At 54.0% G+C, this 25,387-nt stretch overlaps 1 protein-coding gene across 1 annotated transcript in view; it reads left to right on the top strand.

Annotated features, from left to right (window-relative positions):
* Positions 1-25,387, top strand: part of LOC137467731 (transcription factor 4-like) — a gene marked incomplete at its 3' end in the record, with an annotated part of 99,729 nt that overhangs the window by 23,352 nt on the left and 50,990 nt on the right. The window contains exons 4-5 of the mRNA XM_068179152.1: positions 14,270-14,331; positions 16,200-16,296. Of these exons, the coding sequence (XP_068035253.1) occupies positions 14,270-14,331; positions 16,200-16,296 (159 nt within the window). The remainder of the gene's footprint in view (positions 1-14,269; positions 14,332-16,199; positions 16,297-25,387) is intronic.

Consider the following 25,387-nt stretch of genomic DNA (forward strand, 5'->3'; position numbering starts at 1 on the left):
TACTCTAAGGGAATGGGGTGGGGATGGATCCTGTCCACCTGATTCCTTTGGAATTGCTTCCAGGCACCAGCACTGGGGAGCAGGAGTGTGCCACACCTGCTCCTGGGCACTCTGGAGGCAGGCTGGACATGCTGGGGGTGTTCACCTGCACAAGGGAGGGATCCAGGGAGAGCTCAGAGCCCCTGCCAGGGCCTCGAGGGGCTCCAGGAGAGCTGCAGAGGGACTGGGGACAAGGCATGCAGGGACAGCACACAGGCAGTGGCTGCCACTGCCAGAGGGCAGGCACAGATGGGATATTGGGAACCAGGAATTGCTGGCTGGGAGGGTGGGCAGGCCCTGGCACAGGGTGCCCAGAGCAGCTGTGGCTGCCCCTGGAATGCAAAGGTGACATTCCCTCAATCCTTCCTGTGAATGCCTCCGGCTGCGCTGGCAGCAGCCACAGGATGAGGTCGGGCGAGGTGACATCGCTGTCCCCACGCTGCTGGGTCAGGGAGGTCACCCTGAATTCCCTCCTCACAGGACTCGCTCTGGAGCCTCGTGGCGACAGAGAGGATCCACAGTCCTTGGCACAGGCAGGCTTGTCTTGGACCCGGCTCCCTTTCCATTCCAATCCTGCTTTTCCTCCTGCGGGAACGTCAGACTGGTTGGAGATGTTCCAAACTTAAACAGATGTGAATAAGAGCCTGGACTAGGAATGTGGTTTTGGTTTTTCCCTCTTTTTCCTTTTTGGGAACAGCCACCTAAGTGCACCTTGCTGTCTGTGTGCAAGAGCTGATTTAATCAAGGCTTTCGTGCTGGGCTGGCTCCATCCTGCTCCAGCTCACGGCGCAGGATCCAGCTCTAACAGCCGGATTTCCGCAGGCACTGGGGCCTGGCTTCGCAGACGGGGATCTAATAGGATTTTGGGAAGCACAGAGCTCGTCTGTTGTGGATGTGTTGGGTGGTGTCTGGAACATCCTGGAACAGTGGGAGGTGTCCCTGCCCGTGGCAGGGGAAGCACTGGATGGGCTTTAAAAAGGCCCCTTCCAACCCAAAGCATCCCAGGATTCTGCCATCACTGGGAATCCACTTGTGGAAATCCTGCTAGACACTGACCTGCCCCTTTAAATCCCTCTTAGAGGTTTGGCTTTAAACCTGAAACCAGGGGAAAAACAACAAATGAAATCAGTGGCAAAAGTGACCGAACGCAGGCGAGGGGAGCCGAAAACTCGGCTCGCTCGCATTTGATTCATCTCTGAAACAAGCTGGAGACTTGTGAATTTTCCCAAAGTGCCATGGCAACATCCAGCTCTGTTTTGCAGCTCAGGAAATGTATTTTTGGAACTCCTGACTCACCCCCTTGAATATTTCTGCTGGACTAGGAGAATGTGTTTCCTTTTGCTTTCGTGCCACGATTCAGCAGGAAAAGAGGAGCGGTTCCCTCCTGGTTTGCATCATGTGCTGCCTGGGAGTGCTGGCATGGGCTCCCGGTGGGGATGGAGCTCCAGGCTGTGGTCTCCACGGGGAGGGAGAGCCAAGGGTGCAATAAGCACCAGCACCTTGTACGTAGGACAGAACGAGGTCCCAGCTTTCCCGGCACTCTTAGGCAATCACGGAACGGTTTGGTCTGAAGGGATTTGAAGGGTCTTCTCATGGCAAGGGACACCTTCCACTAGCCCGGGTTGTTCCAAGCCCATCCAGTGTGACCACAGAGGTGCTGCGAGGGCTGGAGCCCCTCTGCTCTGGGAGACCTGGGGGGTCCATACCAAGGAAAGGCAGGGAATGCAGCAGCAGGGAGAAGTAGTACTGAAAACTGGCCTGATGCACAGTTTGGTCTTCTGTATCTAAATTCGGACCAGAATTCAAATTCCTTTTCTCCCCGGTGCTCCTGGTAAATGCAGTCAGGAGTATCTCAGTAGTAAACACTGAGTACTTCAACTGCCTTTTTTCCTCGCTTATTTTCCCTGCAAAGTCTTCCCTCTTTGTCGAAAGTCAAGGAAAAAAACATCTTTGGGAAGGCTGAATTTTGATTCAGAAGGAGACACTGAGCACAGCCAACAGCATTTTATAGCTGCTTCCACTTTAATTTGGGAAGCAGCCTATTTAAATATGCTAATGGTATGCACAGCCATTGGAACAGAATCCAGGCTATAAACTTCCCACTGAGAGCAGGAAAGCTGCGGCTGCCTCCCGACGTGTTTGCCAACTCCTTTATTAGGAGTTTGCTATCAAATCCTCCTGGACAAAGGTCACAGGAAAAGGAGCTGGAGCTATCAGGCGGGGTTATTTCCGACATTCCAGGTTATTTGCTGGATTTGCAGTCCGATTCCCCGGCTTTGTGGAATTGCAGAATAGTTTGGGGTTTGAAGGATCATCGGTTCCACGGACAAGGACACCTTCCACTATCCCAGGCTGCTCCAAGCCCCGTCCAACCCGACCTTGGGCACTGCCAGGGATGGGGCAGCCTGAGCTTCTCCAGACAAGCCAGCTGAGCTGGGCTGAGCTCAAAGCTGAGCTCAAAGCTGAGCTCAGGCTTTGCGGGCAGCCCAGTTCCCGAGCCATCGCTGCGCATGCCGTCCCCAGCAAGGAGAGGCTCCCGTCAGCGCAGGGCTGCGCTAATTCCGGATTAGAGGAGTCATTAGCGCAAGCAGGGGTTTAATGCCGCTTCACACGGAGCCTGGGAAGAGTTTGCCTTTCTACAAGGGGGAGGCTCCCTAATTAATGAACTCCAAGGAAACCTATGGAACGCCAAGAAGGCCAAAAGGATCAATAGTTGCACTCTGATCAATTTGCTCCAAAATTGTCTTTATTTTCCCAGCACTTTATAGGCAAATCTGTCATGAGCTGCCAAAGTGAGGAGTGTGCCCAGATTTGGCACCCAATTATTTTCCAGGGGTAATTAACAGGGAATTGGAGCTCCCTGGAAGCTGTGGTGGATCCCTGCGCCGCCGTACTCTGGATCTGATGTAATTTTATCTCCGTGGAAGTGGGAATGAATCTGTTTATTTCTAGCCACGTGTAGTAAACCCTGAGTGGGATCCTTGGAGCAAACCCCTGGCTCCAGAACCCAACGGGTCAACTTCCCACACTGGAGCCCTTGATTTTCCCATGGCCCAAACAATGTGGATGTCCCTGGACTTGTTTGCAAGGGTGGCCACAAGTATTTCAGTTGGGTTTTTTTAATTTTTGGGGCAGAATTTCTGAGAACTGGAGCTGTCACCAACACGGACCTAGAGGGAGGGCAGTCTGGGATGAAGGGGAGATTGCCCAGAGAAGCTGTGGATAGCCCACCCCTGGAAGTGTCCCAGGCCAGGCTGGGTGGGGCTGGAGCAATCTGGGATAGTGGAAGATGTCCCTGCCCACGGCACAGGCACAGAATGAGGTGAGGAAGGAGGATGCTTTGCTCTCAGGAGTAACTCCTGAGCTTTTCACACACACAGCCCTGGATTTGCTTCCAGGAAAAATGGCAACAGGGTACCTGGCTAGAGCTCCTTGCGGGAGCCTAAACTGCAGTTTACTTTCCTGACGGTAAAGTGAGAGAGCAGCAAATCCCCCGGGAGCACGGCAAATGCGAGCCTGGCTCCCGAGGAGGAGACGGGGATGCAAAGATGAGACTTTGGGCTTAATCCTGGAGAGAAAGTTGGGATTCGCTTTGGAAGCAGAGCCATTAGGAGTGGTTGGAGAAGAGACAGTGATTATTGGACTTTGTGACAGGAAGTCATTGAGAATTTCCTGAAAGGAGTCAAAGCCGAGTGGATTTGCATTGTGCTCAGAGATTTGGGACTGCTGAGATATTTATAGGAAAAATCCAAGAGGTTGTATGTGGTTTCCATTACCCAGATTTCCTATAAAAAATAAATACGCAGCCATCTCGGGGCTGCCTTTGCTGCTTCTGCAGCAAAACCCCGTCTTCCTGGATTGGGCTGGGCTTCAGTTTGGGCTGAGTCGCTGATTTACTTTGCCCAGCTCCTGGTTTTTATAGAACGTGAAATAGGGAAGCCCCACAGGAACTGTGAATTGACGGCATCTAGGAGAGAGTCTGTGAGGAGGCACTGCCCACTTTGGGGCAGAGCGTTTGGGCTCTGGTCTCCCCGAGTTTCAGCCAGCTCCAGCATCATCCCTCTGCTCCAAACGAGCATGACTGAGGGGCTGAAAGGCCCTGCTGACACGGGCCAGGGGAGCCTGCAACGCCTCAGGTCGGACCCCAGCACGGCCAGGGATTTATGGCGTGCCTGTAGAGCAGCCGTGGAGCCATGTAGCGTGAGGATGTTGACATTTCTGGGGATGCTAATTCCATGGGGAAAAGCTGGAACACAGACTTTGGGGAGTGATTGAGCAAGCGGGTCCACATTGTTTTGATTCCCTTCTCTTGGGGAAATTGGGGCTGATTTGGATTTTATTTACACCGGAATTAATCAAGAGCAGATTCACAAAGATTATCCCTTACATTTGGGATGGGGCTTGGAGCGAGGAGGTCGTAAGTTCCTGAAACTGAGGGGTCAGCTGGTCCTATCAATTTCATTTTCCAGTAAATTTGGGGGGGTTTTATCCAAATCCCTCAAGTTTTGTCCCGGTATGTTTTAACAATTAATCTAAAACATATTAATTCTTGTTAATTCTCCTCTCCACACAATGGCTTTTGTTTGGCTCCCAGTTGTGCTGCGTGTGAACTTCCTTCCAAGCTCCCGTTCCCAGCTTGGATTCAGCCGGAGCTGTAAAACCTCCCAGCGCCCTCGGGGACTCGGGGTTTGTTTACCCATGCCAGAGGAGTTCCTCTGGCACTGCAAATCCCGAGCTTCTGAAGCTGCTGAGGGAGGAACCAGCTCCTTCCTGAGCACCCTGGAGGTGAAGCAGCGGCACTGAGCACCGAGCGTGGATGGGTGCGATTTCCCCCGCAGGAAATTCCTGGCGCAGGGGGAGGTGTCCCTGCCATGGCAGGGTGGCACGGGCGAGCTGAAGGCCCTTCCAACCCAAAGCATTCCCTGGTTCTGTGAGACCCTGCTGCCCCAGGGAGCTCTGCTGCTGCACTGTCCTTCCCAGCTGGTGCCCGTGTGCACAGAGGGCTTTGTGCACACATAACAGGATACCACGAGTGCTCAGAGGAAGGAAGTCCCCAAAGCCTCGGAAATGAGGCACGTCCTGCTGCTGTTGTGCTCAGAGCCTGATCCCGGGGGACACAGCCAGCCCGTCCTGGGGCCCGGGCCTGCCACAGCAGGGCTGGACCCAGCTTTTCTTTAGGCTGGCCTTGGGGGTGTCCCAGTCGGCTTGTAAACACTGCTGGCATTCCCTCCGCAGCACTGCTGCCCTGTGCAGGCTGCCCTAGGACAGAGACCAGACAGAGCCAAGGAACAGAGCAGGGATTTATCAAAAGGGTCTCCTCATGGATCCACCTTGGGCAGCACCAGAGCCCAGCCAGGGCTGCACCCCAGGTGAACCCAAATGGTCCCAAAATGCACGAGCGCTCCCAGGGGCTCTCCCTGTGATCAGCTCTGCTCCATGGGCACATTGGAGTTCATTGTCCCATTCCAGCTTTAGCCCATGCAGCCCCAACCTGCTTGTTTCTCTCTCCAGCCCACGTTGTTTGTGCTCCTGGGCCTGAGGTTTGGATCATTTGTCCTCGGTGCCCAGCTGGAGCAGGATCATTTCCCTGCTCTGTGCAGAGCCCAGCATCCCCTGATGTGGAGCCCAGAGCCAGCCCCTAAAGCAGCCCAGAATGTGGGAACAGAACAGCCAAGGCTGAGGCACCGGCACCAGCAGGAAAACGTGGCTGTACCAGGGAATTCTGCTCCGTGCAGTTGGGTGGGATCGTGGGATGCTTTGGCATGGGAGGATCTTCAAGCTCAGCCTCAAGAGCCGTGGCAGGGGCACGTCCCACCATGCCAGGCTGCTCCAAGTCCCGTGCAGCCCGGCCAGGGATCTGGAGTTGAAGCACCTTGCCGGGGGGTATATCCAGCTCCTGGGACAGCAGGGTCTCCTTCCAGACAGCCGAGGGAAGGGGGCAGCCACACCCTGCACCGCGTTAGCCACGCCAGGGGGGTCTGTGGCTGCAGAAACTGAGCCTAAAGTCGCCCCAGACACATCCCAGAGCCAGGGAGCAGTGACTCAGCTCTTCCCATCCCCAGCGCTGCTTTGTGTTCTCTGCCGTGCTTTTTTCTTCCAGTAGCCGAAGGGATCCAGGATTAAACAGTCCTTCATGGCGCTGAACTAAAGTCGACTTTAAAGATCTGTATCCTAAATAAAAGGCTTCCCGTTGGCACGTTGATGGATCTCTCCAGCAGGTTTTAAAGCCACTGGATTAGCACTGGTGCTAAAGAATAGCCTGGGAAAAAAAAAAAGGGAAGGTTAAAGTGTATCCAAAGTCTCTCGCTCATGTTTATAGCACAGTTTTATTACTGAAGGTAAGACAGATCGCTGGGCACTCCTCCAAATTCCTGGCAGTCCTCCCTTTGCAAGGCACTAATATTGGGATTAGCAGGGTGTTTGAAAGCCATTACCTTTCCTCACCTCCCTAATTGCTGCTTCTTCCGGGAGAGCAGGAAAACTCCGGGCTCATAAAGGAGCCTCCTCACGCAGCGTGCGCAAAGCCGGGTTTGGTGTCTGCTGGATTTATTGGAAGCTTTGTGTGCACAGTTTTGAAGATCTGCATATACATTTCCAGGATCCTGGCTTATTTCATCATGTTTAGGGTCACAGGGAGTGCTTGAAGGGGCTCCAGGAGAGCTGGAGAGGACTTGGGACACAGGATGGAGGCACAGCACACAGGGAATGGCTTCCACTGCCGGATGGGATACTGGGAACCAGGAATTGCTGGCTGGGAGCGGTCAGGCCCTGGCACAGGGTGCCCAGAGCAGCTGTGGCTGCCCCTGGATCCCTGGCAGTGCCCCAGGAGTTGTGAGGTGCGGAGTGTGCTCCACCAGACTCCCATGGGAAAGGTAGCAAGCACTCCAAGGAAATCCTGCCTTTCCTGGGTTCTCCTCCAAGGAAAACCCTGCCTTTCCTGGGTTCTCCTCCAAGGAAAACCCTGCCTTTCCTGGGTTCTCCTCCAAGGAAAACCCTGCCTTTCCTGGGTTCTCCTCCAAGGAAACCCTGCCTTTCCTGGGTTCTCCTCCAAGGAAAACCCTGCCTTTCCAGGGTTCTTCTCCAAGGAAATCCTGCCTTTCCTGGGTTCTCCTCCAAGGAAAACCCTGCCTTTCCTGGGTTCTCTTCCAAGGAAAACCCTGCCTTTCCTGGGTTCTCCTCCAAGGAAACCCTGCCTTTCCTGGGTTCTCCTCCAAGGAAAACCCTGCCTTTCCTGGGTTCTCCTCCAAGGAAAACCCTGCCTTTCCTGGGTTCTCCTCCAAGGAAAACCCTGCCTTTCCTGGGTTCTCCTCCAAGGAAAACCCTGCCTTTCCTGGGTTCTCCTCCAAGGAAAACCCTGCCTTTCCTGGGTTTCTTTGGCTCTGCTGGGATTTGTTCCTTCAGGTCACTCCAAACCCATCCTGCCCTTTGTTTCTCGGAGGAACAAGCGCAGGGTGATATAAAAAGCCGTTCATGAAGCATAAAGAAGCCACAAGAGCCACAATTTTATGGTGGGGTTTGATTTTTAAAGACAAACCTTGAGTAAATGGTGTGATTTGAAATAGCTCCCAATTAATACTGACATTCCTGCAGCTGCACTGTAGGGCTCTGGGATGGTTTGGTCGGAAGGACCCTAAGGAAAATCCCATTCCACCCCTGCCAAGGACACGGACACCTTCCACAAGCCCAGGTTGCTCCAAGCCTTTCCAAACACTTCCAGGGATGGACAGTCCACAGCTTTAGCTGCCCATGTGAATAAAAACTGGTCTTAGATTTCTGGCCTAAATTAAAATTGCTTTATTTGGGAATAGAAGTGACTCGAGACTGGAATAAAATAGCAGTTGGGATAGAAAAAACCCCTTCCAGCTGCTTCCAAGCTGTTTGTCCCTTTTCATTAAAGCCATCTCTCTTTGTTTACTCACTTCTAAACACGGATAATTAAATCAATTGGGCCTCGCCGAGGCTCCAGCTCCATCCTGGATTTGTGGAAATCCCCTCCAACGCTGCCAACGCCTTGGTGGGAGAGGGACCTGCCCTTCCCACGGGGGCCTGGAGGCACAGCAGCGGGGAATGGTTTCCACTGGCACGGGGCAGGGCCAGGTGGGATACAGGGCAGAGGGTGGGCGGGCCCTGGCACAGCTGTGGCTGCCCCTGCATCCCTGGCAGTGCCCAGGCCAGTGCTCGGAGCAGCCTGGGCCAGTGGGGGTGGAGTGATGCAGTCCTTAAAATCCCTTCCAATCGAAACTGCTGCAGGATTTTAGGATTCTCCGCAGGGAAATGGAGTGACGGCTGTAAGCTCCTGCCCAGCTTGGGAGAGGCGTGGTGTCCACACTCCTGGCCATCCCGACGCTTTTCCTCATGGAAAGCTGCCCTCTCCTGTCCCAGCCGGCCAGGGAGCAGTGGAGATGGGGGACAGAGCCCTTCGAGCACCCCGAAAGCGCAGGCAGGAGGGAGCCAAGCCCTCACTCCTTGCAATGGCACGGCTTTGCCTGCCATATGTTTGGAGCGGAGCTGCTGTCCCAAATGCCAAGACGTGTTGAAGGATAGCTGGGTGTTTGGGGATGATTGTCCCATATTTACAGCTTTCCAAGTTGCATTGTTGTTGAAAGTCTGCTGTGGGCTGTAAATATGTTCTGGAGCTGGGTAAAAATATCCCAATTACCATATTCCGAAGGACAACAATTGCCACGCTTGGATGCCTTGGGAAGCAGCTCGGGCTGTAAACAGGATGTGCCGGGCCCCAGGCACGCAGGGAGCTCGGCAGCTCCCTCAGGGCAGTGCCGGGACAAATGCCCGGGTCCTGGGCAGCCCTGAGCCGAGCCGAGCCGAGCCGAGCCGAGCCGAGCCGAGCCGCCCTCGCAGCTCCGCTCTGGGTGGAGCTCCGCAGCTCCCTCAGGGCGGTGCCGGGACAAATGCCCGGGTCCTGGGCAGCCCTGAGCCGAGCCGAGCCGAGCCGAGCCGAGCCGAGCCTAGCCGAGCCGAGCTGCCCTCGCAGCTCTGCTCTGGGTGGAGCTCGGCAGCTCCCTCAGGGCGGTGCCGGGACAAATGCCCGGGTCCTGGGCAGCCCTGAGCCGAGCTGCCCTTAGAGCTCGGGGCTGGGGGCGTGCTGCGAGGGGAGGAGGGCTGAGACTTTCCCCAGGCTGTGCAGGAAAGCCCCTCTGACTCAGAGCTGGCCCCCGCGGGCTGCGGAGGAGCTGCCTGCAGACAGGGTGGGTGGAGAGTTTCCACCTCTGTTTCCACCTCCCGGGCTTGGGCTGCCGAGGTGAGTGACAGGGATGAGTACTCCAGCAGGGTCCTACAACACATTCCAGGGAGATGTGGCTGAATTTATTCTTCCGTGGTGCAGGGATGTCATTTATTCCTTTCAGAAGACACTTGTAAGGATAATTTAGTTCTTAATGACCCGTCGGCTGAGAAAGTACAGAGTGTGCTCCAAACACCTTGGAGAAAGCCGGGGCCTCTTTCCCAGCTGGAATTGCAGAGGTGCTCTCTGATTAGGAGATGACCTGAGGGATGATCTAAAGGCAGTGAAGCGCCCAAGCCTGTCCTGTGTCCAGCCAGGGGGGTGAGCCACAGAAGCATTTCCATCTTCCCCTTCCAGGTGGTTTCTTAGGATCTCCAGTTTTAATGAGTCCCCTCAGCAAGGAGCTGTTGCCTTCTGGGAACAGGCTGGAGCTCTGGAAGTTTCTGCGGAGCATATGGGCAGGTTGAAAGGGAGCAGATGCTGCCGGAGCAAAGGGCAGAGCTCCGAGGTAGGAGATGAAGAAGCCTTCAAGGGCCCCTCGCTCCGTGAGTTTTCCGCACCAAATCAAACGCCGGCGCTCCGGAAGCCATCCCTGGCAGAGGCTTCAAGGGCTGCACTCGTGGCTCAGCTGTTCTCGGGAGAGGGGAACTTTTCCAAAGTGCCAGAGCACTCCTCATGCTTCCGTTCGAGGCAGTGCAGGGGAGCTGAGGTGCCTAAAGGAGACTGGGGAAAAGGGCCCAAGAGTCTGGGCCCAGGGAAGGGCAAGGAGCAGCTGTGCAGGTGCGGAGGCTGGAAGAGCTTTTGCAGGTTCCTTTGGATGTAACCTTGGGACAGGCTCTGGATGTCCTTCCACCCCTGGCAGTGTCCGAGGCCGGGCTGGGCAGGGCTTGGAGTCACCTGCTCTGGCCAAGGTGTGCAATGGGATCACCCTAAGATCCCTGCCAACCCAAACCCTTGTGGGACTGGTGATTCCGTTCGGTGTTCAGCACTGTCTGTGAGAAGAGGAGAGGAATGAAATCCTAACCAGCTCCGCGGCCTGGGAGCTTCCCTGGGTGATTCCTTTAGGCTGTTGGAGGCTGGGTGCCCAGGGAGCAGGGCTCTGGCCAGCCCTGAGCTCCGTGTGCCCAGGAGAGGAAGCCTCGTGTCCCGGCTGGAGGCTGGGAGCGCTTTGTGTGTCCCACGGTGATGAATTAATCCGTGCGAGCGGGATGAATTCATTTGGCATTCACGGGCACGTCAGGCTTTTTTTATCCTCATTTCAGCCTTTCTGTTACAAAGCACAATTAGTTGGGAGACACTTGGAGCGTTCCACGTGGCAGTCGGATGTCACCCGCTCCTGTGGCTGGATGTTCCCATTCCACTCTTGTGTTCCCGCTCTGGGCAGGCCTGGGGGGCAGCAGGCGCTTTCCACTTGGTACAGCCCCAGCTGTACCGGTGGCCAAAGGGAAAAGCCCTCGAGGCCGTGGAGTGGCACCAGCCCTGCCAAGGCCAGCCCTGCCCCGTGTCCCCAGGTGCCACATGCACAGGGCTTTAAATCCCTCCAGGAATGGGGCGTGCAGCACTGCCCTGGGCAGCTGGGCCAGGGCTGGACAGCCCTTTCCATGAGGAAATGTTCCCTAACGTCCAGCCTGGGGCTGTTCCCTCTGCTCCTGTCCCTGCTCCCTGGGAGCAGAGCCCAGTCCCCCCCTGGTTCCTCCCGTCAGGGAGCAAGGGAATAACTGGGAGAGAGACAGGTGACATTATTCCAAGCTGGAATTCTGCAGTGAAATGATTTTCTGTTTCACATCCAGGAGTGTTTTGCTTGTAGCATCACCCCAGTGTTTTATCTCCCAGAACATCCTGATGTTCCTGTACAGCTCCCGTTTTCACAGGCTCCCCAGACAGCAGAAATTTGGGAATTTATTTACTCTCCAGCTCAGTGCACATTTCTCCCAGCAAGGGAACAAAGCAAAGGCTAAAATAAGAACGACCCCTTTGACTCCTGGGGTCAGGAGCCCTCTCAGCCACCCAGTGTCGCACAGCAGCAATCACAGCATGCTTTGGGCTGGAAGGGTCTGAAGGAGCAGGGACACCTCCCTCTACTGCTCCAAGCCCATCCAGCGTGGCCTCGGCCCTGCCAGGAGCAGCCTCAGCCACAGCAGGGAGCGAGAAGGACCTCGGGAAAAGCGGGATCGAGGCTGGAATTCCGGGGTGCAGCAGCACTGGGAGAGCTGGGTCCGTGCCACACAAAGTCCGTGGCCTGGAAATAGCAGTGTTTGCTCCCGGGACAATGTGGGGAATTGTGAGCTCAGCCCCAGCAGCACAGTGGAATTCTTTGTTGGGAACAGTTCAGGTTTGTTTACACTGCTGCTGCTTCAGAGCGGTGTCTCCAGCTCTCCATGGGTATTTGTGGAAGCTTTGGAAATTCAGGCAGAAAATGAAATGCCTGTTTAATTGCAGAAGTGAATTTTCCAAGTATTTGAGGCCTTCATCCCATCCTTCTTCCACATCACCTCCCTGCCTGTTGTTTTGGGCTTTTCTTCTCATGTCCTGATGATATTTAGAGCAAAACCTTCAAAAAAAGATTGGATCAATGGATGTGCATTTTAAATTTTCCAGTCCTTTAGCTTATCAAATATCCAGGTTTCTTCTTCCCTTGATCTTCCTCTTTAATCCTTCTTCTGTATTTTGTTGAGCTTGGTTTTTTCATGTAGTTTTTCAACCTAATACTCGGATAAATCCAAGTTCTTTTGAAGAGCAAAACAGCAGGAAAGGTCTCAATCCACCAACCAGGCGTGTTGAAATTAATTGGGATTAGCAGGCCCAGTTTAAGGTGTTTTGGGAAGCAGCAATCCCAAAGTGCCTGTTTATCCTGCTGCAATAGGATAATGATCAGCAGTCTTGGATCTGCCCCACCCTCCTCGGTTTTGACACAATTCCTGCAAATCCCGTGGTGACTCCGGGATCGTCTCGCTCCAGGCTGCCCCGAGAAGCTGCGGCTGCCCTGTCACTGGCCATTGGCCACTGGCCACTGGCCACTGGAAGTGGTGCGGGCTGGATGGGGCTTGGAGCAGCCTGGGGCAGTGGGAGGTGTGCAGTGAGAGGATCCTTAAGTCCCTCCTAACCCATCACTGGTGATCCTGTAAGTCCCACCTTCTTTATCCCAGATTTCCTGAAGAGAAGTCCCAAATCTGCCCATGACCAGGTCTCTCCCAACCTTGACAGCGATTCCATGACCTTGTGAAGCTCTCCATATCCCAGCTGAAAACTGAGGGTGTTGCAAAAATCCCGCTTTTTCCTCCAGCTGGAGCCTGCTTTGTTCTGGATCCGTGTTTTCTCCTCCTTTCCCTCTGGAGCTCAGCTCAAGCTGGAGCGCTTGGAAGCAGGAGCTCCACGCTGGGCTGCGATGCAGGAACTGGAGAGTCCGGCCGGGCTCCTTAAGGGGTGGATCTCGGGGCTTTTCTCGGGCAGCGTTACAGCCGGAGCCGCCTTCCCTGCCGATCCCCAAAGATTGTTTTAATGAGAACTAAAGGGCCTTTTTCCAATTACCAGGCAATAACTGGATTAAGTTCCTGGGTTATGTCAACCTGCTTGGATTTGATTAGGGAGAAAGAAATGGATTTATCCGTCAGGGTTACTTCATTAGGGCTCCTCACTGATGCTTCGCAGAATGTTGGCAGCGGTTGGCACTATTTGGGTGAAATCCCAGGAAACCTGGGAGGAAAACTGCTGGAGATGCAGCTCAAGTCCTGGCCTGAGCCTTTCCAAAGGAGGCCAGGGATCTGTGGGGCACGGGGAGGGAATCCCTCCCTCTGAGGGGGTGGCACTGGCACAGCTCCTCAGGGAAGCTGCCCCATCCCTGGCTGTGCTCCCGCTCGGAGCACCCCGCTCCGGGCTCCGCGAAGTGCCCGCGCCTGCGCAGACTGCGCTGGATAACCCCTAAAATCCCTTCCAGCCCGCCGTCTGCGATGTGTTTCCTTCCAGGATCACTCCAAGTGGACACTAGGGGCTGCAACCTTCTGCTCCCTGCTGGGGTTTGGGAGCTCTGCTCCGGGGCAGGGCACTGCCCATCAGGACCCACGGGATGAGATCCCGTGGTTTTGAGCAGGAGACGGATCGGGGCTCCCCAGAGTTAACTGCCTGTTACATAACACAACTGGTTTTTAAAAATCTGCCTAATTAACCTAATGGAATGGTTGATCGGATCTGTCAGGTAAATGATCCACAGTTTCTTTCCCTTTTTTTTTTCCTGGAGCTTAATTAAATATTTACCTCCGAGTGTCTCGTGCTATTAACGTGTTCATCTGTTATGGAGAGAATAGAAATCCTGACTGGGGGAAAGAATTAAACTCCGTGAATGTGTCAGGTTTGGAATCCTGGAAATGCCCCGGATTCAGTCTCAGCACCTGCTCACGACCTTCTCCGTTCCTCCAGCTGAGATTCCCTCTGATCCTAGAACCTGGATGGGCTTAACCTAAATAGCGAATGGATTTAAGCAGGGTCAGGTGGGACAGGGCTTGGAGCGACCTGGGACAGTTGACGGTGTCCCTGGCCATGGCTTGACCCTTAAAATCCCTTCCATCCCAAAGCATCCAGTGAAAACTGGAGGAGACGTTCTGGGAGTGGCCCAGCCCAGCTGCATTCCTCGGGTAACAACCGCATGGTGTACTTCACCGGCAGCTCTGTCCTGCCTCAGTGTCTGTGGGTCCCTGCTCCCTGCCGGGCACCGGGGAAGGATGGGAGCTGCTGCACCCCAGTCACTCTGGAGGCAGGCAGGCAGGAATTCTGCTGCTCAGAGCTCAGCCTTGCTGAGGGTCCGGCTCCTTCCCGCCGTGAATTTCAATGAGTCCCTTTGAGCCGGGGGTCAGGAGCCACTTCCTGGCCTCGGCTCCTCGTGCCTGCTGCTTAATTAAAGGCACCGGGAGATTAATTTGAAGCGTTAATTTCCCAGTGCCCTCACAAAAGGCGGGAATGATTTCCACGAAGCCTAAAGAACTTTTTTGTCCCCAGATGTAGAAGACAGAACTAGCTCAGGGTCCTGGGGGAATGCAGGACATCCGAGTCCATCCCGGGTAAGTAGAATCTAATCTTTATCCCCCAGCCACGCTTCCTGCAGATGGAGATGTGCAATCCTCGGGCTGAGGCGGCCTCGGAGCGTGCGGAAAAGCCGGCCTGGGAACTCGGATTCTCATTAAAATGGCTCCTTTGAATGTTTTCATTTTCAAACCTGGGCCTGCGACGGTTTGGCTCCGTGAGAAGCTGAGCGAGGGGGGTGGAATGACATGATCCATGAGGTCCCTTCCAACCCAAAGCGTTCCATGATTTCTGTGAATATTAATTAACCAATTACTGATGGGGTCTGTCAGCCCCCCAGCCCAAAGCACAGGTGGAGCAGAGGCTGCTTCCCAGTGTTTCACTCTCTGCCGTTGGATTTTCAGGGATTTTTGGGGATTGGAGGTGAGGGCCAGCACCCATCCCTGTGCTGGGGCTTGCATTCCCTGCCCACCCCATGCCATTCCATGACCAAGCTGGAGAGGGGACACCAAGATTGTCACCGGAGCAGCCACCCTGCCCTTCCCACCTCATCCACTGCAGCATGGGGTTCAAGCCCTTCTCCTTGCCCGTGGCTGGAACCTGGGGAATTTTGGCACATGTCCCGAGCGCTGGAGCATCCAGGCCAGCCCACCTCTGCTCCAGGCTGGAATGGGGCAGGGCCGTGTCCCACGCTCCTCCCGCACAGGAGCAGAATTCCCTGGGGGAATGCGGCTCCGGAGCCGCTCTCTGGCTCGGCGTTCGCTGGGATTTGGGAGACAGCTGGGCCCAGTCAGTTCAATTGTGCCTGTGGACAGTTATCCACATTTTTCTGACACCTCGGGATGGGGATGCCTTGGTGGGAAGAGCAGCTTTTCCAGCAGCACAGCTGGATCCTCCCGAGCCGCTGGCAGCCTGGAGCAGCCCCGTTCCCAACTGGAGCATCCCAGCTCTGCCCTCCCTCCAGGCTGGGCATGGCTCGTGCAGCAGCACCACTGGTTATTCCCCGGTTTTTATTCCCTACAAACACACGGAGCAAGAAGTGCCTTCCTCGTGCCCTTATTTAAATTTGTTTCAATTGCTTCTTAATTGTTTCCCAATTAACTTGAAGGATCGGGACTCTGGCAGCTCCAGGCCCTGGAACAGCGAGGAAGAGCAGGCTCTTCATCCCCTCCTCACCCTCAATCCATGTCCTTTCCCTCGGGGCAGCCCAAGGGGAGCCCTCATTTCCCCATGCCTGCCTGCGAGGAAGGAATCCCAGCACCTTTTCTTCTTGCGTCCTGCTTTGCATCCCTGACGTCATTCCCGCTTCCATCTGTCAGTTTGATTTTCCTGCCCTTTTTTTTCCCCTTGACACTTGTATTGCTTCCGAGGGAAAAATGTTTTGAAAAGGAAATTGGGAATTGGCACACACCGATTATTTCTGCCTCCAAACCCCTGAATGAAGTGGGGAGATAGAAAGAAAAGGAGCACGAGCCTGGGAAGGATTCGGGAATTTGAATCGAGGCTGGGCATTAAGTCGCGGAATTATTCCGCAAACAGCCTGACCTCGCTTTTCCCTGCTGGAATGGAATTTCCACAGCGGGAGACCTGGTTCCTCCAGAGCCTTTCTGCCATGCTTTAAGCAGGAGGACTCTTCGGAGAGGGTTTTGTGCTGCTGTGCCCCACACAGAATTTCAGGAACATCATCCCAGGCCTCCAGTCAGGATTCTCTTTCTAATGAACTGAGCGTTGGAAACGGCACTAAAGACTCTGGAATGTGTCGTTCCAGCCAGTCAGCAGGGGAAAAAAAACAAGGGAACGATGTTGCTTAGGGCAGCCTTCAAACTGAGTAGGGAATTCTGGACTTTTGGATGGGACCAGGCTGTTCCGAGGTGTAAAATTGTGTTTTTTCCCGATTTCTTGCCAGAACTATGGAGATGGGACTCACTATGACCACATGGCGAGCAGAGACCTCGGCTCACATGACAATCTCTCTCCTCCCTTTGTCAATTCCAGAATACAAAGTAAGAACATGGAATTTCCTCCCTGATTGGGGTGGGGAAGTGGGATCAGTGGACTAGAAATAAAATCCAGGGGCCTTCAAGCCCTCATCATCATTTTTTGGGCTTGGCATGAGGGTGGGAACAGGGATTTGTTTAAATTCTCCATTTTTTTACGGTGTGAAAAATGCGCTGTGATGATATTTAGCATTTTACATCCATTTTACCCATATTTTACCTATGTTTTGTATCTATAACTGTGTTTTCACACTGGATTTGTGATGCAAAATTCGGTTTGGCTCTTTCCTTGGACACACTTGGAATGGGATTTTTAAAGCAGGACAAGCTTTTTGAAATCCTAATAAATAAATTCCGAAGGGAGTGGAGAAATAGAAGGTGGGGGACACTGGGAACGTTGTTTGGAGTGGGAGGGAGGTGTCCCAGGAACTCAGGGCTGGGTGACACGCTGGCGGTCAGCCGGCGGCCACATCGATGGTCCTGGAGATCTTTTCCAACTGGAATGATCCTGGGATTCTGTGCTAGAGCTTTATGAGGGAGCCATTGCTCTGTTCTTTAATTAAGGCTGATTAATGAGTTTGATTAAAGCAAATAAATGATGTCAGAATATTGGTCTTGCTCGGGCTGGGCCAGGATCCCGCCCGTGCTCCATCCACGAGCGGAGCAAACACCTCCCTTTAAAGCCTTGAGCCCGCTCCAAGCAAAACACGGAGCTGTGGCTGCCATATATCATTCCACAGCTCTCATGTACATCCCTCATCCCTGGGTGTTGGGAAATAGCTGGGAGCTGTTGGACACTGTTGGAGCTTGTAGCCGTCCGTCCGGGTTCCCGGCCAAAGCGTGGTTACCACAGTTTGGGAAAGCTCGGGAGAAGCCAAGGAAAGCAGGGGAATTTCAACACTCCCTCCTGCACTCACGCCACGGGGCTGAGCGGGCGCACGGGGAGCCAGGGAACACCACGGCTGCTCCCTGGGTCAGCCTGGGGGCCCTGCCGGCGTCTCTGCCTGCCGCTGCGCTCCTGGAAAATCTCTTTGGAGGAAAACACTCTTCTCCCTAGCTTTGAGAAATAATTGCTTTGTAAAAACACAGCTGGAGGCACCTGGGCAAGGCAGTAAGAAACCAGGATTCCAAAGTTCCTGAGAAGGAATTTGGGAAGCCCCTGATGTTTCTCCAAGGTCCCACTGCATGCCCTCGGAGGGCTCGTCCCAGCTGTGGCTCCCTGTGGAAGCGGAATGGGTGCAGCACCACCCAGGGCCTGGGCTGGGAGGTGACACGTGGGGCCGTGTGGGAATGGCAATGGGAACGGCAATGGGAATGGCGGTGGCAATGGCAATGGCAGTGACAACGGCAATGGGCATGGAAATGGCAATGGCAATGGCAATGGGGATGGCAATGGCAATGGGGATGGGGATGGCAATGGGAATGGGGATGGGGATGGCAATAACAGTGGCAATGGCAGTGGCAATGGGAATGGCAATGGGAATGGCAATGGAAATGGCAATGGCAATGGCAATGGCAATGGCAATGGCAATGGGAATGGCAATGGGAATGGCAATGGCAATGGCAATGGCAATGGCAATGTTAATGGCAATGGGAATGGCAATGGCAATTGCCATGGGAATGGCCATGGCAATGGCAATGGCAGTGACAATGGCAATAACAGTGGGAATGGCAGTGGCAATAGTAATGGCAATGGGAATGGCAATGGCAATTGCCATGGGAATGGCCATGGCAATGGCAATGGCAGTGACAATGGCAATAACAGTGGGAATGGCAGTGGCAATAGTAATGGCAATGGGAATGGCAATGGCAATTGCCATGGGAATGGCCATGGCAATGGCAATGGCAGTGACAATGGCAATAACAGTGGGAATGGCAGTGGGAATGGCAATGGCAATGGCAATGGGAATGGGAATGGCAATGGCAATGGGAATGGGAATGGCAATGGAATGGCAATGGCAATGGGAATGGCAATGGAATGGCAATGGCAATGGAATGGCAATAACAGTGGGAATGGAATGTTAATGGCAATGGTAATGGAATGGCAGTGGCAATGGGAATGGCAATGGCAATGGGAATGGGAATGGGAATGGCCATGGCAATGGGCATGGGAATGGCAGTGACAATGGCAGTAACAGTGGCAATGGCAATGGAATGGCAGTGGGAATGGGAATTGCAGTGACAATGCCAATGGAATGGCAATGGCAGTGACAATGGCAGTGACAAGGGCAGTGACAATGGCAATGGAATGTTTATGGCAATGGCAGTGACAATGACAATGGCAGTGACAATGGCAATGGAATGGCAATGGCAATGGAATGGCAATGGCAATGGAATGGCAATGGAATGGCAGTGGCAATGGCAATGGAATGTTAATGGCAGTGGCAATGACAATGACAACGGGATGGATTCAGGGTCATGGGACTGTTAAGGCTGGAAAAGAGAACGCTGACTCCAGCCAAGGCCACCACTAATGCTGTCCCCAGGTCCAGCATGCGGTGCTTGTCCCTGCCACTCCCGCTCCCAGGTGTCCTCTCGGGGAACGATTTTATCCCGGTTAATCCCCTTCCAACACGGAGAAACTCGCTTTATAACCCTGTGGAACTTGGTGGAGCCTTTTCCTGCCAGGAAGAGCTCCAGGAGCTTTGGGACAACGGGCTGGGATTGTGGGGATCGGCCTGTGCAGGACCAGGGGTTGCCCTGGATGATCCACCCCTGTGGATCCCTTCCAAGGCCGCAGATTCCATGGATCTGTGATGCCATGCTGCTTCTGGGTGCCACTGATCCATGTGCTGACCTCTGGAGCTCCTCTGGGAATATCCTCTTGTGCCAGTTCTTCACAATTCCATCCCTCCCTCGCTTTGCCAAGCAGGAATATTTCGGTTCGTGCTTCCCGGTGCTCCAAAGACCCCGAGTTTCACCCGGTGTTCCTTGGCTGCTGGGTGCCCGTGCCCGTTTTTAATGGGATTTTCCCCGTCTCGGGCGGAACATCGCCAGGGCCGATGCTTTTCATCCCGGCAGCTTTGATTCCGTTCCTGTTATTATGAGGAGAACTGGAATTTTTTGCAGATTAGTGAAGTTTACCCAACACAGCATTAAAAGGCCTCGCTTTCAATTGCTAAACTGTAAACATTTGGGATGAAATTTTCCATGCTGTGCATCTGACTCAGCCCGCTCTGTATTTTTTTAACCTTCTGCAGGAATGATTTCAACATTTCCTCAAATGGGATTACATTTCAGCCTGGCAGATTTGGGATTTTCTCCCTCAGTGTCTGGCACGGTGGGAACATTAATTCCTTTTCACACCACCTCTGTTATGGCAGCTGCGAAAGGGACAACACGGGGAACCGGGAGGGAAACGGCCAAAACTGTCCAGGAATTTCAGGGATGGGGCTTGGAGCAACCTTGTGCTGCCTTCCGAGTCATGGAGTCAGGGAATGGTTTGGGATGGGGGGGATTTTAAGGATCATCCCATTCCTGCCACAGGACACCTCCCTCTATCCCAGGCTGCTCCAAGCCCCACCCAAGCTGGCTGTGGACCCTTGCAGGGACTCTCCATCCTCGGAGATATCCCAAACCCAAAGCCCGCATGGCTTCCTGTCAAGCAGAGCCTTGAAAGGTGCTTGAAAACAGCCACAAAGGCAGAGATGTAAAAATTCCCGTTCCCAATCAAGAGTTAATGGATTTGTAAGTGCTGCCAGTCAGGATTCCGAGCTCAGCATTCAACTGCAGTCCCGGAGAAAAGAAATGACAAGGACATCTCCATTTCTTTGGGAAGCAGCAGCAGATGTATAAATAGAAACTGTCGACTGTGGCAATTCATGTGCAGGAGCGGAGCCTTGAAATATGAGTTTGTCCTACAGACTTTGCAGGGAAGTTTACATTCCTTGCCATTTGTACTTAAACAGCCCCGAGCATTTTGAAGGAGTTATTTTGTGTGACAACCTGGAGTCGTCATCTCTGGAGGCAGAGGAGCACCTCCTGTCCCTAATCCCAGACTCCTGTCCGCAATTCTGGGCTCCTGTCCATAATTCTGGGCTCCTGTCCTTAATCCCAGATTCTTGCCCATAATGTCAGCCTCCTGCCCGTAATTCCAGAGTCCTGTCCATAATTCTGGGCTCCTGTCCATAATTCTGGGCTCCTGTCTTTAATCCCAGATTCTTGCCCATAATGTCAGCCTCCTGCCCGTAATTCCAGAGTCTTGTCGATAATTCTGGGCTCCTGTCCATAATTCTGGGCTCCTGTCTTTAATCCCAGATTCTTGCCCATAATGTCAGGCTCCTGCCCGTAATTCCACACTCCTGCCTGCAGTCCCAGGCTCCTGCCTGCAGTCCCTTCTCAGCAATCCAGGCTCCCATTTCCAGGCTCCAGTGCTCTCTCCAGTCTCCAGTTTCTACCTCCTGCACAGAGAAGCAGCTTTGCCAGTAAAATCCAGTGGCTGAAAACTCCTGCCCCTTCCACGGACTCTTGGAGCCTGGCATTCCAAGCAGCTTTTGTTGCTGTTCTCCAGCTGAGCTCAGGTTGGGGGCAGAGGGAATTTTGAGCTCCCAGCTGTTTGGGTGTTTAGAGAAACCTGGAAGTGACTTGCTGAAAATATTCGTGGAGAGGGGAGAGCTCAGTTTGTAGATATATTGGATTTGGGAAGTGGGAGGTGGAATGAGGAATTGGAATAAGATGAATTTTAAAACCCCTTCCAACAGAAAGCCATTCCATGCTTCAAAATAATTGTTAAAAAACCCCCAACAACACAAAGAAATGCAAATCAAATTGAAACCACTCCCAAAAAAAGGGTTTAAGAATGAATTGCTGCTTTTTGGGGCTTTCTGGCTGAAGTTGTCTGGCTGAAGTGGCTGCAGCCCCTTAACGACTGCATCACCCCAAGGTCCCGACGCTCTTCGGGGGGACACGACCGGCTGCGGGCGGAGATTTGCATTACAGCTGGAAAATGGACATGTGGGAAAATCTGGGAAACAAAACAAATTTGGTGAATTAGTGGGTCATTTCCATAGGCAGTCACGCTCCGTTAAGCAGGGAAAAACAAAGGGTTTGTTATGCTCTTAGTTAAAGCCCAGAGTGTCCAACAAAGCCGAGTTTAATTAATAAGCATTCGCAGCCCGGCCCTGAAGTCTGAACTTCCCAGCGTGGAGAGATGGGGAATTAAAGGAGGAGTTAGATAAATAAAATCAACTTTTTGGGGGAGCTTTGGCTGGATTGTGCTGCAAAAAGAGCCGGAGCTGCCGGTGCCAGGCCGGGTGGGGGCTGAGCCTCACGCTTTAGGCCTGCTTCAAACTCGCTGCATTCCCTCCAGGCTTTTCCCTCTCCAGCCAGGACAAAAGGTGAGCCTTCCCTTCCCTAGGAAGACGCAGAAAATCCTTTGGCTTTTGGAGGCCAGGTTTGAGTTTCTCGGGAAGCGGCTGCGGCGCGTCGGCTCCGAGGAGCTGGGATCCTCCGGCTCGGAGGGTGAGGGCACGGGAATTCTCCCCAGCCTCGTGCCAACAGATCCCTCCGGCCATATGGTCGGAATTAAGGGCAGCACCAGTTCTCACACCAGACGAGGCAGCCGGGACTGGGGCCGGGCTTTGATCCCGGGACCATGTGAAATAAAAAGCTCCGGAGCACGGAGTTAACAGGAACCAGCGGGACTTTAATTAGATTATATTCCTTTCTAACTGAAATCAGAGTATTCCCATTTATCCTGCAAACTTTTCCTGTGCAGCTGCGGGCTGAACGTTCCCTAGTCCTGAAAAAGAGGGACAGTCTGGGAAGGAACCGTGGTGATTAAATGCGGGGAGAAAGAAACGAGGCTGACAGAATATCCCGATTGTACGTGTTTGTATTTCTCACTGTATTTGTGGGAATTACCCGGGAAAAAGGGGTTGGATTGAAAATGAAAAGCAAGGAAGGAAATGGGGAATAAAAGATGTAAACCGCTGGATTTGGGAAGGAAAGCAAAGGCAAAAGCTGCAGCGGGCCCAAGGCGAAGCTAAACAATCACGACGGATTTATCGCGACGCGGAAAGAGGAGGAGGCCAGGACAGGGAATTTTAGGACCTCTTAGAGCTGGAAAGGGGAATTTATTGACAGATGATGTAGACACTGCTAAAAAATAAATGGATTTTTCGCCTCAGTGTTCACAAAAGAGGACGGGGAACAGATGCCAGAATCGGCTCTAAATTTCCCAGGAGAGAGGCAAGAAATATTGAAGGAAATAGGGATTATTCCAGACTGGGTGATCACACGGTGGGTGAGAACATCAGTGGATGGATTAAAGCAGAGAGGAGACATCCCAGAATCGTTAAATAAAGAAAGAAAGGTCTATGTCATGTTTACAGGGAAAAACATCCAAGCATCCACCTCAGTGCCCTCAGCTTCCACAGGGATAACCCCGTGGGCAGCTTTTGTTCCTGAAGGATTTCACGGGCTTGGCTGGTGACTCATGTCAAATCTGTTTTCCAGAAACAGGGAATTCAGTCTCGTGGGTGGGAGACTGGATCTGGGGGCTTTCAAATGCCCCTGGAACTGAGCGTGGAGTGCTTTGTGCCGAGCTCCCGGCTTCCAGCCCCGAGCGTGGCTGGGTTTGGGTCAGGCCGGGAGCTCCTCGGTGCCCTCATCCCGGAGGGAAGCCGGGCTTCGGGGCGCGCTCTGCAGCCCCACCAACGTTAGCGGTGCGCGGCGGCCCCAGCTGCCTCTCCCACTTCAGCATCCCGCCCTTCCCACTGGGACGGCTGGGTTTGCTCCCCCTCCTCGCCTGGCAGAGGCTGCCTGGGCTGCCTTTGATATCGTGCCCCATGTGGGATGGTTTGGATCGGCCGCGCAGAGCTGTCATCGCCCCGCGGCCCTTGCGGTGCCGGGGCCGGCTCATGTGGCGCGCACCTGGAGAGGCCCGGCAAGGAGCGGCCTTTGAAACGCCGCCTTCCCTCCCTCCCTCCTCGGGGCCACATTCTTCCTCCATCGTGTCATGGGATTTGCTGAGGAGACAGAATGAGGGGAACAAAAAAAGAGGGAATATCAAATCCAGCTTTGGTGGAGCTGGGCAAGAGATGCCCTTGACACGGGACTTGCCTTGGCCATGGCTCTGTCCAGCTCTAAAAATCTGCTACTGCTAGATTTTAATTTTTGTAGAATGTGGGATGGAAGGGATCCTAAAGATCATCAGTTTCACTCCCACGAGATTGTTGGTAGTGCTTTCAAAATGGAATCGTGCAATCGTTGAGATTGGCAAAGGGCTTTAAGGTCGCAACCATCCACTGCGTGTTCGGGTGCAGAGTGAAAGAACTGCTGCAGTGGAGAGCTGCTGGTTCAGGGAGAGGCCAGGAGATCATGCCAGGTGAACTGCAGAATCCTAAAATGGCCTGGATTGGAAGGGATTTTAAGGATCATGCCATTCAGTGAGCAGGGACACCTTCCACTATGCCAGGCTGCTCCAGCACTGGCAGGGATGGGACACCCACGGCCGTGGCGCGGCAGCGCAGAGGATGCCCCTCTGCTCCTGCCTGCAGCAGCAGAGAGCCAGACACGCATCGAGGTGGGAGTCAGGCGGATGTGGCACTTGGGAAGCTTTCAGCACGTCCAAAGGACTTCTCCCGTGGATAGGGAGGGAAAGAGGGCGGCAGGAAGGACGGGAACCCGGACTCTGCTGGGGCTGCAAACCCCCAGGGAATCCTGGAAGCGCCTCCCGTGCGCCGGGGCTCTGCTCCTGCTGAAGGGAGAGGCCGGATCCGGGGGCTGATGGGAACCAGCACGCCCCAAGCCTGGAACAGCTTTGCTTGCTCTTTTGGGGCTTTCCTGTTCCTGCCCTTGCCACCCCCCGGAGTTAACGAGGTGAGATCCGTGCGGAGAGGTTGAGTCAAAGTCAAAGCAAAGTCTTTTGGCACTTGGTGGGGATGAGGGAGGCCGCATCCGTAATCCTGCCGCGGTCCTTGTCACCTTATTATTAGAGCTGTGTAAATCTGGCAAGGATTTGTGTTTGCCAAATATACCCTGGCCTACATCGGGGCTTATATTTGGAATTCGGGCCAGTTTTCACGCCTGTGCAGTCGGGAATTTTTGCCAGTTCGGAGCACAACACCAGGAAAGAGGATAATGAAGGACAGAGGAGTCAGGAAAGGAGAAAACTCGGGATGGCGGGAGCTAGGCAGAAAAGACAAAGGAATATGGAGCACATTCCTCCGCTCCTGCTTCCTCCTTCCAGGACATATCCTTTCGTTTCCTTTCGTTTCCTTTCATGCTTTGGGTCCTTTTCAAAGGAAATCCCGGCACTGTCTCCATGGGATCCCCGCAGTGGCATTTTCCTAGAGGGACGATTGTAAAGCTGTGACTCGTCAAGGTCAGCAGGAGAACCGGGGCAGAACTGGCCAGGGCTCCGTCGGTGCTCCTCAGGGATGTGTGGGATGGGTGCAGCTGGAAATGGCAGCTCCAAAACTGGGCTCCCGGCTGCTCTGGTGATTCACTGCTCGTTAACTCGGGGAGCTTTGAGCGTGGCTCCTGTGGGATCACACACCAATACGGGCTTGGAGAACTCCTTCCTCCTGAGAGACGAGCCACGGCACCGTGGAACGCTCTGCCTGGGAAGGACCTTAAGGATCGTCCCAGTGCCACCCGTGCCACGGGCAGGGACACCTCCCACTGTCCCAGGGTTGGACTCCCAGCCTGGCTCCTTTGGATCTCTCCCACGTGGTTTTGAGCTTCTCCTTTTGGAGGCCCGTGGAGTTTTCCCAACTTGAGGACCGCCTGTGGCCTCCCCGGCCCTCCTCTGGCCGTGGCATTCACCGGGCTTCTCCCTGCCCGGCTCCTCCAGCCCTGGCCAACCCCCTCGGCTGCTCCTCGGCAGCTTTGGCAGGGAGATCATTCCCACCCCTGGGAAGGTGAGCACAGCACCCAGCAGCCTTATTTATCCCATTTCCAACCTCGTACAAAGGACTTGAAATCCCGGTAATTGCCCGGGAAGGGGGAGGAGATGGATGTTTCAGTGCCTTTGATCTGGAGCTGGAATCGGCCGGGCTTTGGGAAATTTCCTTTGAAAGGACCCGGCGCTCACATCTGCTTTTTGTGCCGCCATTCCTTTGGAGGCAAAAAAAAGGGGGGAGTTTATCCACGC

This window comes from Anomalospiza imberbis, unplaced genomic scaffold, assembly GCF_031753505.1.
Source record: "Anomalospiza imberbis isolate Cuckoo-Finch-1a 21T00152 unplaced genomic scaffold, ASM3175350v1 scaffold_77, whole genome shotgun sequence".
NCBI classification, from domain to species: Eukaryota; Metazoa; Chordata; class Aves; order Passeriformes; family Viduidae; genus Anomalospiza; species Anomalospiza imberbis.